At 40.5% G+C, this 13,415-nt stretch overlaps 1 protein-coding gene across 1 annotated transcript; it reads left to right on the top strand.

Moving 5' to 3' along the window:
• The first annotated feature begins 5,143 nt into the window (after positions 1-5,143).
• Positions 5,144-7,365, top strand: cetn3 (centrin 3). The gene is made up of 5 exons (XM_026355571.1): positions 5,144-5,272; positions 5,636-5,771; positions 5,854-5,968; positions 6,118-6,309; positions 6,730-7,365. Exons 1-5 carry the CDS (start codon positions 5,256-5,258, stop codon positions 6,795-6,797), a joined length of 528 nt encoding a protein of 175 aa, XP_026211356.1. The 5' UTR covers positions 5,144-5,255; the 3' UTR covers positions 6,798-7,365.
• Positions 7,366-13,415: the final 6,050 nt, after the last annotated feature.

Raw genomic sequence — 13,415 nt, 5'->3', positions numbered from 1 at the left:
CTCTTTCTTTGGCCACAGCTGGAAGATAAGAAAATCCTCTAACAACCTACTTACATTATTGATGACGCACCGACAAGTCTTCTTACAGTTAGGTGTCAGGTGGTTAAATACAGTACTAAGAGAAAACAAGACCCCCTTCAAAGAAGTGTAAAAATACAAAATGCAGTAATGTTGTGAATGAAAGATTGAATCATTCAAGATGCTGTAAATTTAAATGAACTTCCCCTTTGTGCAGTGCAGGGTTCAGGTTTCTGGGTCGTAACTCTAAACGAGCCCCATGCATTATTCCCGGTCACTCTGCTAAAACAGCACCGTTAACTGCACCATAGTTGAGGTCAGTGAGCTTTTCCAGCAGAAGGTTAAAGTAATAAAGAGTTGAAAAGGTCACCAATCGGGCTGTGAGCTGTAACGACTCAACAAGAGGTTTGTCAGAGAGCGTAAATACTGTTGTCAACTTAATGAGTTTACTCGGAATTAACTGTCTAGTGCAGATGAGGTTGGACTCCAAAGGCCCAATACCAAACCTCTGTGAGGATGATACAGTCAATCATCTGAAACGTTAGAGCCGCATGTGGGAGCTGAACATGTGATTCGGAAGCTGTGAGTTTTTATGTGCTGCTGCAAGATCCTGATGAAATATTGAACCATTCAATTTAGTCCACCGCTCAGAAGTAGAAGAAGAAGAAGAAGTATTCAGATCCTTTATTAAGTACAAATATAATAAGTCAGTTAGGTGTTTGCTCTGTGCAGGTCATAGAAGCTCTTCAACCCTCAACTGGTGCAAACATATCTGGTGCATTGAAACAGGTAAAGTGCTGCCATGAAGTTGGAGCCTCTGTGCTGACACCCACAGTGTCAGTGTGATCAACCATTCAGGTCGTTACACTTCATTGTACCGATAGAGTTTATTGGTTGTGAGATAAGCTACAGTAGAGGTCCGAGCTGCAGATGTGTGGATGGATGTACATCATCGTACTGTCAGGGCAGTGAGCCCCAACATGCATCCAGACTTAAACTAAACTATCTGCAGTTACAGGATGAACAAGGAGTCCTTCATCTGACAGTCTGAAAACCTCCTGTTACCTTTTCCAGCACACACTTTACTTTTTCTTCAGGAGTACTCCAGATAAATCAAATGGCTTCACATTACTGATTACTGGTTCCGGTTCCCAACTTCAGCCCAGCTTCATAGTCCTCAACCATTATTTACTTTTCATATATTTTATTAATTTACTACTAAAATGTTCTTATACATACGTTTGAGGGATAGAAAAATCTATCTGAACTCATTTAAATGCATTAATTCCATGGAGTGAACTTAAATTGTCAAAATCACTTGTTTGGCATCATTTCACACAGGTAGAGAGGACAGGGGGTCTTTGTACCTATTCAGGGTGGGGTTCAGGGGAATTTGGTGTAATAACATGAACACACACTGAGACCTTAACATGCTGTAGCCCCACCCCAACAACCTTAATTAGTTGTTGTGTGTACATTTCATAATGGTGTAAGAGAACCAGTGGCGTTTAGTTATTTCTTATTGGTAACAAACTGCTGACGGCCAGTTACCTGTGTATTATTCACAGTATTCGCATCCCTCGAACCTTGTTTCACCTCTTTAACGACTGATGTGGAACTTCAATAAACCTCCTCTAAGTGGAGTTTAGCTCCTGAAAAGACTGAATAAAACTTTGTTTGAGTTCAAACAGAAGCTGCTTTCTGAGACCAGGTCTGCGACCCAGCCCCCTCACACGTGGCTCCGTCAAAAAGCTGCCTTTGTGCCGCCTAACTTAAATGTACGCTGTGGTCATTATGCCCCCTCCTCAGGTTCACCTCAGCAACAAGTACTGAGTGTAAGGCCAATCTGTCAGGAGCCAGAGGAGGCATGAAACACAACCTCTGTGTGACAGAAGGAGCTCGGACGGATTCGTCAGGCAGCCGAGGTTCAAACGCAGGGCAGCAACAGTGAGTTCCTATTGGTCGTTACACCGACCCCACGTGTCATTTCAGTATCCACGAGGCAAACACGCTCATTATTTGGACATAAAATGATAAGAGTCAGCGATGAGGTTTTTTTTTGTCAGCTACTTTGATCCAGACTGAAATAATAACTACTGGGTAGACTGACATGAACTCTGCTCCGAGATTCATGAGTCCAACTTGAGTTTTGACGACTCTTTCCTCTTTTGACATCAGAAGATTCATTTTTCTGGTTTTGAATTGTGAATTGTCTCGATAACTAGATATGGATATTGGTACTTTGAGCATTTATGCTATAAACCTTAATCTTTATATTTCTGTTTATTTATCACTAAGTTAATCATTTATTTTTCTACATATTCAAATTTCACACTTAATCTTAGGATGCCTGATTACATTTTACTACACATTAACATAAACATTTACATGCATTTAATAATAATGTACAAATGCATCAGAAAGTGTTGAATCTTGTTTTTATTATCTATCTACTCCTCACTGGAGGAGTGACATTTCCAGAGATTTGTGCTAATCACCTTTATCCAGAACATCTCTTACATCCTTTGTTGACCCATGACACCATTTTCACTGCTATCACACATTTCCCACAGAGGGTTCTCACCAGCAGGTACAGTCTTGCATTACGTAGGTGCCACTGGGTCTCTGCTTATCTGACAGAGTCTCCTGTCTCACATGTGTACGCAGAGATAGAAGCTGGGAGAAAAGTTCTATCTCATCCCAGGAAAGAGCCCACTGAGTCATCCTCGTCTCTTCTTCTCACTCCACATTTCCTTCCTTTGCTTAGTGCAGATCAACAGATTTAAACAATTGCACGACAACGTTCATCATGTTGTTGACCTCTCAAATCCAACTTTTTCTTACTCCTTTTGCCAAAAGCAAAATGACAGCAGTGACAAAAATGTGCAATTATTCCACATTTGTGAGAGACCCAACACTATATTTAACCACACCCAGCTGTAGAAGATCTCCCTCAAGTGTACTAAAGGATATTGTTGAAAAAGTGCTGGGTGGGACTGTTTCTGTATAAACATGTTCTCTTTAAATGTGCGGAAAGATGAGACAAAGTGACCTGTGATGATTTTATTCACTTTAGAAGCTTGGTTCACTCGGATTATGACAAATTTTATTACTGTCGAAACTTAATGAAGCAGCTTTTTTAAATTAAAGCTGAACCACGATCCATGTTGACAAAACCATTACTGCCACAAATTCGGACAGGACTTATGCTGCTGTGCAGCTCAAAAGGCCGTCAGATCAAACAACCTGGGGTGGCAGTAGCTCAGTTGGCAGAACAGTTGTCTGTTAATGGTTTAACTTCTTGTTAATTCTGGTCATGTAGAGGTGTCCCAGGACCCTGTAGTCACACCGTCACCTCCACAAGGTGATGAACAAAGTTTGCTGCTTGTTCATTTTTTGAACAATCAACAAACGATCAGAACACTTTCTCCACCACCGCTTAGGTTTTATGACCCAAACCCTTTGAGTTTATGTATATATTTTAAATGTCTTTTTGGACTTGTGATCGCTGTAAACACCCCCAAAAAAACCCCCAAACAATTCAGGTTCAAGATTTGCTTTGGTTCATTTATTTATTTTTCATATCTGTGGTTCTGGTTTCTGTTTGATTGACGTGTCTGAAGGCCGCTACAGTGGATCTGTAATGAAACTATCTGGATGGTCCTAAAGTGGACTGGAGACCGTCTGCTTTAATTTAAGGGTTATGTCAAAATACCGGATGAACCTGGAATCACATATATTTAAAAATGTTACTTCAATTTAAGGACTTTGGCTACATAAATAAATATACATTAACGTGTGAGTTGTAATAGTTGTTTGCCAAATCCTAATGACTGCGATAAGATAGCGATCACCAGCCTCCAGATTTCTTCTCCGATGCTGTCCCTGGCTTCACTGCAGCTTTCTTCAATTCCGTCTTGAAACAATTTACCTTCAGTGTTGCTTTTAGGAAGTGAAATGGGAACTCATTTGGATTCAGGTCAGATGATTGACGTGGTCATTGCTAACTGTATGTCTGTTAAAGAAAGGAACTACCTGTATCTCCGGCCTCTCTCTGCTGAGGCCTGGTCTGAGGCAGCACAAGAGGCCTCTGTATGTTTTCCCTCGAGAGACTTTTGGTGGAGATCTCAGTTCTACTAGAACACTCTGTTCTCTGTGTCTCCCTGTGCAGCTTATTAACCTTTTGTGTCTTTGTGGAGGTTTGTTAAATGTATTAATGTGTGCAGCCCTGTCTCAGCTCTGTCAGTCCAAACTTGCAGCACAGTCCAGGACGTCCACAGACTGGAGAGACAAGGTGGGCCAGTCTAGTGTTTCCAGATTTAACTGAGAGAAAACACAAATGTCCAGAAGCTAACCCTTTGCTTCACATAAGAGATCTATGATTATGTATACAATTAAAAAATGATATTTGTTTGTTTTAGTTGGTTGAATTAAGAGTGACTGAATTCTTGTGTTTGTGTTGTGGGAAGAAACGTGGTCCTTCAGAGGCTCCTAGACATGCACAGAGGATTAGTATCAGTGCCAGAAGAAGAAGTGTTCCCAAGGATCATCCTTTGAATAATCCATGAGAAGTGTGTTTGGTGCCTTTGTGTCTCTGCAGATGACCCTGGCACTGTCCTGCATGGGTAAGAAGAGTCGGGCAGGGATGTCCTAATATCTTCTTTGGGCTCTCAATTATTTAGTCTCCTCATGGAATGAGCAAAAGAAATGTCGACCAGCAGATGTCAGTGATGCAACAATCTTGATTTAGAGAGAGGTCCGGTGTGTATTTTAGTTACAGATGCAGATACAGATTTATTTTATGTGGCTTTGAAGCTATAATAATTAAAAACATGAGATGCATCATGATTATTAGAATTAAAACTGACTATTTTACCATTGTCGATGAATACCAGAATCTAAACGCTAAAAAAACAAGACTGTTAAAAAGCCTGGACACTGTCTCTGAGCGTTGTTTGTTGGTTTGTGGAGTTTTATTCTTATATTATATTTCCTTTGTGTCTTATGTTAGAGTGTCAATGTGCATTTAAATCGATTCAATAAAGTTTAGACCAAATATTACGCTATGTCGTCAGCCAATCAGAGAACAGTTCACTGCTTCCTGGCAACCACGAACCAATAGGGAGCTTCCTTGCGAGCGCGGACAAACGGATGTGTTGTGTTGACGATAGCTGAGCTGTGATACCTGTGTTTAGAGACAACAACGATTCATTTAGGATCTTAACTCAAAGCTACAAATGAGTCTCTCCCTTAGGTAAATATTTTTTCTTAACTGCTCCCTTCATTTTTCCAGTAAGATTCACTATGACGGTGCAAACGTTTAGCCGCAGAGTTAACGCTAGCTTATTCACCTTAGCTAGCTTTAGCATTAGCATGTTTTGACAACAGCATCAAACACGAAGTGTTATTCATTAACTTTACTTTAGTTAAAGTTCACACGCGGAAATAAACGACGCTGACATTTTATAATTCCTCCCATCTAGTGTCAGCTTAGTGCATGGTTTTATTTAAGTTAAAGTGAATTTAACGCCAACTGTTTTAAATACAGCTAATGGATTAATTCTTCTGTCCATTACGTTCTTTGAGCTTTGACACATCACCTCTCATATGTTTCCAGAACTGATCTTGCATCAGACAAAGCCAAGCGCAAGAAGAGGAGAGAGCTCACTGAGGACCAGAAACATGAAATCAAAGAAGCCTTTGAGTTGTTTGACACTGACAAAGATAAAGAAATTGACTACCATGAGCTAAAGGTGAGCAGTGCTAAGACATAGATTTTGAATTCTGTAGTTGTGCCCTTTAAAAGTATATCACATTTTTAAAAATCTCCAACAGGTAGCAATGCGTGCACTTGGTTTTGAGGTGAAGAAAGTGGATGTCCTGAAGATTCTTAAAGACTACGACAGAGAGGGAAATGGCAAAATAACATTTGAGGATTTCAATGAAGTAGGTAAGTAGTTGTCCTCACTCTCAACTGAATCTCCTTGCAGAGAGATGATGCCAAAAATGTGAAAGGAGCAAAGAGCCATTTGCATGAATATATCTTTACAATGGTTTAAGTGCTTCACAAATGTTCAAGTCTTGTATGTAAATACACAGTCACGGATCGCATCTTGGAGCGAGACCCAAAAGAGGAGGTCATGAAGGCCTTTAAGCTCTTTGATGATGATGAATCAGGAAAGATCAGTCTGAGGAACCTGAGACGAGTAGCTCGAGAACTTGGGGAGAACGTCAGTGATGAGGAGCTGCGCAGCATGATCGATGAGTTTGACACTGATGGAGATGGTGAAAGTAAGGGAAAATGTTTTTTTTTGTTCCATGATCCGCAGCATTCTGGTCAACTGAAACAACTGCATGTGCATTTATGCAAGATTTGCAAAAAACCATGAGAACAAAATACCACAGAGCTGAACAAAAATTACTATGACCGACAGAACTACTAGTGATTGAACAAGTAGCTGATGGATAGAAAATAATAATCGACCACTATTTTGACACCAGTTCATCTTTTGACTTATTTGAGCTTCTCAGGTGTGAGTTTTTGCAGCTTTTCTTTGTTTGATGCCAAATATCTCTAGGTTTTGAGCTGGTTGGCAAAACAAGATTTCAGCTTGGGCTTCATGAAATTGTCCTCATTTAAATTTGTATTAATGTTCAAAATCAGCACTAATGTGAAAAGTTATCCTGACCCAACTTCTCTTTTTCTTCCAGTAAATCAGGAGGAGTTTCTTGCGATTATGAACTGGAGACTCGTGATGAGGAATTTTACCAATGCTTAAGACTTTTGTGTTGGATTGGTCATCCATATTGAACATCTGACATCATGGGCATGAGGGTGAGTCATGGACAGCTTTCCCTCAGGGGTCTGGAGTGGGTTGGAGTTCATCATTCATTAAATAAAAGAACTGGACTGTTGCTTGAGCCAGCTTTACCTGAAGAGAAGGTGTAAAGTATTTTCAGAAGCTGTTAACAGGTCAGTTTTTGATTCAGATTTGTCTTTACATGTTTCTGTCTCATAATTTGGTGTAAATTCACCTTAATGTGTCAAAAATCAGTCTGGGATTTGATAAATGAGATGTTTTTGATATTTTGTCTAGTTGGCTACATTTAAGATCCAATGGCCAGTTCATCTCTTTGCAGTCTTTTTACCACATCCAACTAGTTTTACTCATCATCTCTGAAGGTTGTGATTCTGTGCCTGTTTATTGCTCAGGACACAAAACAACTAATATTTAGTAATGTATTTCTACTTTAGATGACCGTTTTTGACTTGTTGTACTGGTAGAGCAGTTTATTAAATGTGGTTATTTGTGAATGTGCTACTTATTTTGTACAAAATAAACTGGTTTGCCAGCAAGTGTTTTTCTACACTTTTTAAATTATGCTATTAGTTTACATCCAACAGAACAACCCTCTTCGATCTGTAAATGAACAGCCATCGTTAGTTCCACCAACAATACCATCCAAGATCCTACTTGCTGTCTATTAATTGTCCACCAGAGGGAGTCGCCTAATCATAATTCCTCTTTAAGTAAACACTGAAAATCAGGAAAGCAGTCAAAATACATATTGTCTGCTCTTTTCAGGTTCTGTCAACACTTTACATATTTATTGACACAGCACAAAGCAGGTCTTTGTTAAACAGCAGCTGCAACCTTAGTTTTTGGTAAGGCACTGTAATTTTATTAAAATCCCCAGCATGACTTACGGTGGTACTTCCTGCCTTATATATATAGATGAAGAACAGCTGGACACCTAATGAAGTGTTACATTAACAACAATAAATAATTAAACTTCATCAAATAATGCAAAACATGCTTCATACTTACTGTATGCAGTACTGTATGTTTAAAACCACACAGACCTAACATAACGTAGCAGATACTAACAGAATGCTTCATGCCAATATACAGAAATTACGATTATGTACAGTATGTGTTTAAATGATACACTGTACTCGCTACGACGATGCAGAATTATGACCACAAAACCCCTTAGGCGGATCCTTCTGTGCTCCCTGTCATTTGCTCCCCACAGACCTTCACATATTGATTTAAATGAAGGCCTAGGCTCTTGAGGTGGTTAGATGAAATGATGAAAACATTGCCTGCTTTACTTTTCATCTGTCTCAGCCCGTGTCTGCTTCACAGATGATTAAGAGGACTGAGGTTTGCTAACCCAGTTTGCTTTGGTAATAACTTGAGCCAATCACACAATGACAGAGTAGAGGACTCGGTGGTTTTCTCCTGTGTAATAGAGGTTTGAAGTTTCTGAGGGAGACAAATGAAAGTGATGCAGTAATAAAAGGGCTGAGAACCTCTGTCCTGTCAGTCTGTCTGCACACACGCAGAGAGCGCTTTGCTCAGGCTGAAGGTCAGCATCGATGTTGATTATCAGAACCTGCATCTGGTCATTACTGCAGGGACAGACAGCATGACTTGCCCTTGCACTGGCACATGCTCAGCTGTTGGTCTCTGGACCAGAGCAACACATGCTCCAGAAATAAACCAACCCAGTTCCTCCCCAGTTACAACCTCAAAGTCGCCCCCCTGCGGTTTTGCGCTATATGTCTCTGCATACACACTCTCTTGTATTGCTGGTAATCATCTGTGTTGATGAAACTTCTAAAAATACACCAGTCTGGTGGATCCCACCAGGGTCTGATTGCTCTCTGGTTAGGAGTAATAGCATAGGTTAGCTTAGGCTCCAGATTTAGATGGGCTAATAGGACGAGTGCACGCTTACTGATGATACACTGGAGGACTTTTGACTTTGAAGATTCTGTTTAGTTTCCTAAAACTGTAATCGGCACATTCAGAGGAGGGAAGATTGAGAAACAAGATCCTATTAATGAATAACCAGCACATGCACCCCGCTTTAAGATAAACCCACTAACCCCATAACCAGCAAATCCCTGACTAATACACTGCATGTACGTTTTCAGTACTGCTTAACAAAGCTGAAGTGTTTGACACCTGTTGTATCATATTGAAATAATAATAATTGAAATTGTATCTGTAGAACTGTAGTAACTAAGATAGATTGATGGAAGGATTCAGGATTCAGGTCTTCTACTTACAGTAAGTACAAGTATATAAATTATGTTAAAGCTAAAGCATCAGTGCAGAGAAATATCCCCTGCAAGTTCTTCATAGTGTGTTATAGAGCTCTCTCTGGTTTACAGTTTGTGTATATTACTGCTAAAACATCATACTCTTACTTTCATGCAACGGATTAATAATAATTGGGACAGCATTTACATGAATCCAGTTAGCTCCTCCAGCACTGGGTTGTGTGAACAAAATCTCAGGGTTACAGTACAGGTCCTTGTGTTTGCACAGTGGGCGCCTCTGAAGTGTCTCTTTGGTAACCAGAGTCAGAGATCTGCTCGTGTCCACCTGTCAGTCATTAGGCGAGTTATGCCGACCATGTGACAGCACTTACCCTCTGACCCTTACTGAGACAATGCAACGTGGGCAGAAAGACTTTGGGGCTGTTTACTGCCAAATGATGTTTGTGTGTAAACAAGACACAAACATCATTTGGACTGAGGGTCCTGTAGGCTGATGAAAATGATCACACCAGAGAAAGATTTTCACATTTAGGATGAGTCTGGTTGTTTATGACTGTGTCAGCTGGATGTGTGACACCAGTGTCCAGGTGGAGGCCGTGATCTATGACCCCTCCTGTGAGAACGACCTCCACCTACTGCACTGTAAAATGACCGGCATCTTAAGCAGCCCATCAGTACAACACAATAAAAGTCAAAATAATAAACATGTAGTACAAAAACTCAGTAGAACTCACTAAAGACAAGACACGAAAGCTTGAAAGACTTTATTAAAATTAGCATTTTAGATTTTTGACTGGTTAAAATATAAATTCAAGGTGTGTTTACAGTAATGCTGTATGAAGTTATCTTAATGAAATTCACTCTTGGTCTTGAAACATAAGTAGCAGGTAAATCATTCATACAAAATCTGTGTACACAGGACAAATATTACCCATTAAAACATTTGAATGTGTCTTTATAGCTTTGTACAACTACATTATAAACATGAACTACCTCTTTACGTACTGCTTATGAATGCAAACTGGAACTTAAAGTAAAGTGCAAATAACAGAAATAGCAAACTTAACTTTATCATAGAGGAGATGCAGCAAGAGTAGACACAGACATGAAGCGGGAATGCCTCGAGACATGCTGTGGATCGTGGACTATGCCTGGCAGTTGGGTGAGGATGGATTAGTTTACACACGCTCATGGCTTTCACAGTAACTTAATCTCTCGGACATCCCAACCTCACCATACCACACTGCAGCGGACCTTCTCCGACACTCAGTAAACTCCACCAAACCTTTCCTAAAGACATCGTATCACATCGTTCTTTGTGTGAAATAACATCAAACAATATGATCAAACTATGAAAGACAAGTTCAAATGAAATCAAACACTGTTTTCACCATCAGCTGAGGATAAAGTTGAAGAAGCAGAGGTGGACAAGGAAGAATCCTGGTTCCAGTAATAATATTTTTAGGATCTGTCTCTGCACACATCTGCTTCTCTTCACAGGGAGCTTATTGCTCATGTTTGTATTTCTTCAACACCTCATCCAACTCCTACACCGTCTGCCTACGCAGACTTTAAGCATGGATGCACACAGGCAGACGTACACACAGATTTACACGTTACAACGGACATGAGCCTGCAAAACATGCAAAACACTGCAGAACAATGGCTTTTTCTTTTCCTAGAATGTTCAGTTTATGCAACGACAAACACAAAAGAATTAGAGTGAAAAGTATCTGCAAAACTAATCCGAACATTCATATTTAGAATCAGACAGACAACAGATTCTTTTGTATGTATGCTGCAGCTTGTTCCATGACACAGAACACAAGCCGGTGCTTCCCACATTAAAAAATGTGACATTTAATAAAAAGCTCTTTTGAAATCATAGGTCATGACCTCATTTATAGTATTTAATACTAGCAGGTAATATCTAAACCAAATTCAAATGTCCTGATGATGCCAAGTGAACTAATTATATCAATTATATTATTATTATAATTATATACTAAACACGTCAGTATTAAGCTGTGAGAATCAGAGAAACCCGACAAAGTCGAGCTTTAATGACAAGATGAAGTGTAGCAAAAGAGAAGCAGCTGCAAGAGTGGGATCAGTTTTTGATGTGCGCACACACACACACACACACACACACACAGGAGTGGAGACCTATTCGTGTTGTGTTTGATTTCCTGGTTTTCTGAATTAATTGGTCATAATTATCATAATAGTCTCAAATAATTCTAAGCTGATAAAATACAGTCATGATCTTTCATGTCTTTATTACCCATCAAACTTAAATGTGTTGGTGGAAAAAGTAAGTGAAACAACAGCCCCAGGCACTTCCTGTAGCTGCAGACCTGATCAGTGAGCACCGACCATTCTTCCTCACAGATCTGCTTCAGTCGTCTGGTGGAACGTCGCGTAAGAAATTCATAATGATTGAAGAAATTCATCATATTTTAATAATTCTCTTTATTTTGGACATGAATCATTCCAACTCTAATGGACGGAAACTGTAATAAACCATTTCAACTCTGTAAGGTAGCAATGAATGCAGATGGAGAAAGAGACGGAGGCCCCCCCCCTCACATTACTGTTCTGGCTCTAAACGGTCCGGAGCTGGAATGATTACCCTGACAGCGTAAATCTGCCATAATTCAATTTCAGCTCCATGTTTTGCTGGCTTCCTGCAGAGGGTGAAGTATAAACAATCACTGTTAGCCTTTTCCTCTCCATCCCACCTCTTTTCATTTCCTGCTGCTTTCCTCTGCTCAACATGGTGCAGACGGGGGTCTACACACCTCTTCTGTGGGGGGCGGGTGGTGAATCAACAGCATATTTCTGTTTCAGGAGGAGGTACAGGATGGTTGCACACCAACACTGGGGAAATTAAAACATATACGTGTAACACACTGGAATATTTTACACATGAGTTTGAGACTCGATGCCAGCGATCAGCCCCCGTCAACGTCACTGTGTGTTATGGGAGGGAAGTTGTGCTCCCATTTAATTTCAGTGAAATTCATCGGTTACACTTCGGCTGTTTCCTCTATCAGCTAAAGATGCTCTTAAATAAACAACATAATATATTTACTGTACTAAATAATAATTGCATGTCACCACGACAATGCTACAGCCTGTAAACTCTTATTTGAAATGTTCAAATGTCTTCTAACATCAGGTTCAGAGCTCTGATTCTCACCTACAGAGTGATCAACTCAGCAGCACCTTCCTCCCTGAGCACCCAGATCCAGGTCTACGGTCCGTCTTGCCCACCGCGCTCTGCCAACGAGTGGCATCGGATGGTCCCTGGTTGCTATCTTTCTCTGCCCACTCGGCAGCCTCGCTCCAGTTTTCAAAAACCTGTTGAAGACTGAACTCTTCTGCAGACAGAGCCACGCTAGCTGTCTCCACGCTAACTGGCTGCTGATTCTGGTTTTATCATTAACACAGAGACATCAGAGTGGGTTCAGTGGCTGAAACTGAAACCTGCTTCCCAGAATGCAAAACACGTCTCCTACAATTACAGAGGCAAGAAAAAGTATGTGAACCTTTTGGAATTTCATGGTTTTCCGTGTTGATTTGTCATAAAACCTGATCTGATCTTCATCTAAGTCAGGAGCTTTAACGAATACAATGTGCCTATGATAATAAATAGCAGAGCCCAGACCTCAACCCAATAATGATGGTATCAACTATATTTTGTGTTATTATTTTAGGCACATTTAACATAAGTAATACCTACTCTTGACTTAGATGAAGATCAGATCACATTTTATGACAAATTAATGCAAAAAAAACATGAAATTCCAAAAGGTTCACATACTTTTTCTTGTCACTGTAGTTTATACAACAGTGTTTACGGACATGTGTCAGAACTCTCTGCTGGTGCTGATCTTTGGTCTATAGAAACCAGGAGGGGGGTGTTGTTTTGGGGCTTTTCAATGACTCAGCCTTGTTTCGGTGCTGATATGGATTCATTGATCATCAAAGTTGACCAGGCCTGGTGGGCTCCTTTCCTCCGTCTGCTCAGAGCTGACAGGAGTGGACAGCTGGGGGTAATCCTCCGTCAAGCAGATGCTTGGTGTTCTGATATCTAGGACATGTTTGCAGGTTTGATCTCTCTCTTTCTCTCTGTGTAATGTGTAGAGCCAACGGCCTTTGGAGCAGTAATCCTGGGCTCTTACACCAAGGCCTACAGAGGCCCTGAGTGTCAGCAACACATTTTTCTCCCCCCCACACACACACAAACACACACACACACTCCAACACATACAGGCATTACTGACACCTCAGAGCTAAATATACCGCGAATGACAGCGAC

Source organism: Anabas testudineus, chromosome 12, assembly GCF_900324465.2.
Source record: "Anabas testudineus chromosome 12, fAnaTes1.2, whole genome shotgun sequence".
NCBI lineage: Eukaryota > Metazoa > Chordata > Actinopteri > Anabantiformes > Anabantidae > Anabas > Anabas testudineus.
The sequence above is the reverse complement of the archived record's forward strand: the minus strand, read 5'-3'. Positions and strand labels throughout refer to the sequence as shown.

Bases quoted from the DNA above. Each gene is read 5' to 3' on its own strand.
- cetn3 (XM_026355571.1), top strand. The intron at 5,969-6,117 runs GTAAGTAGTTGT...GTAAATACACAG, and splicing joins TGAGGATTTCAATGAAGTAG to TCACGGATCGCATCTTGGAG. The intron at 6,310-6,729 runs GTAAGGGAAAAT...TTTTTCTTCCAG, and splicing joins CACTGATGGAGATGGTGAAA to TAAATCAGGAGGAGTTTCTT.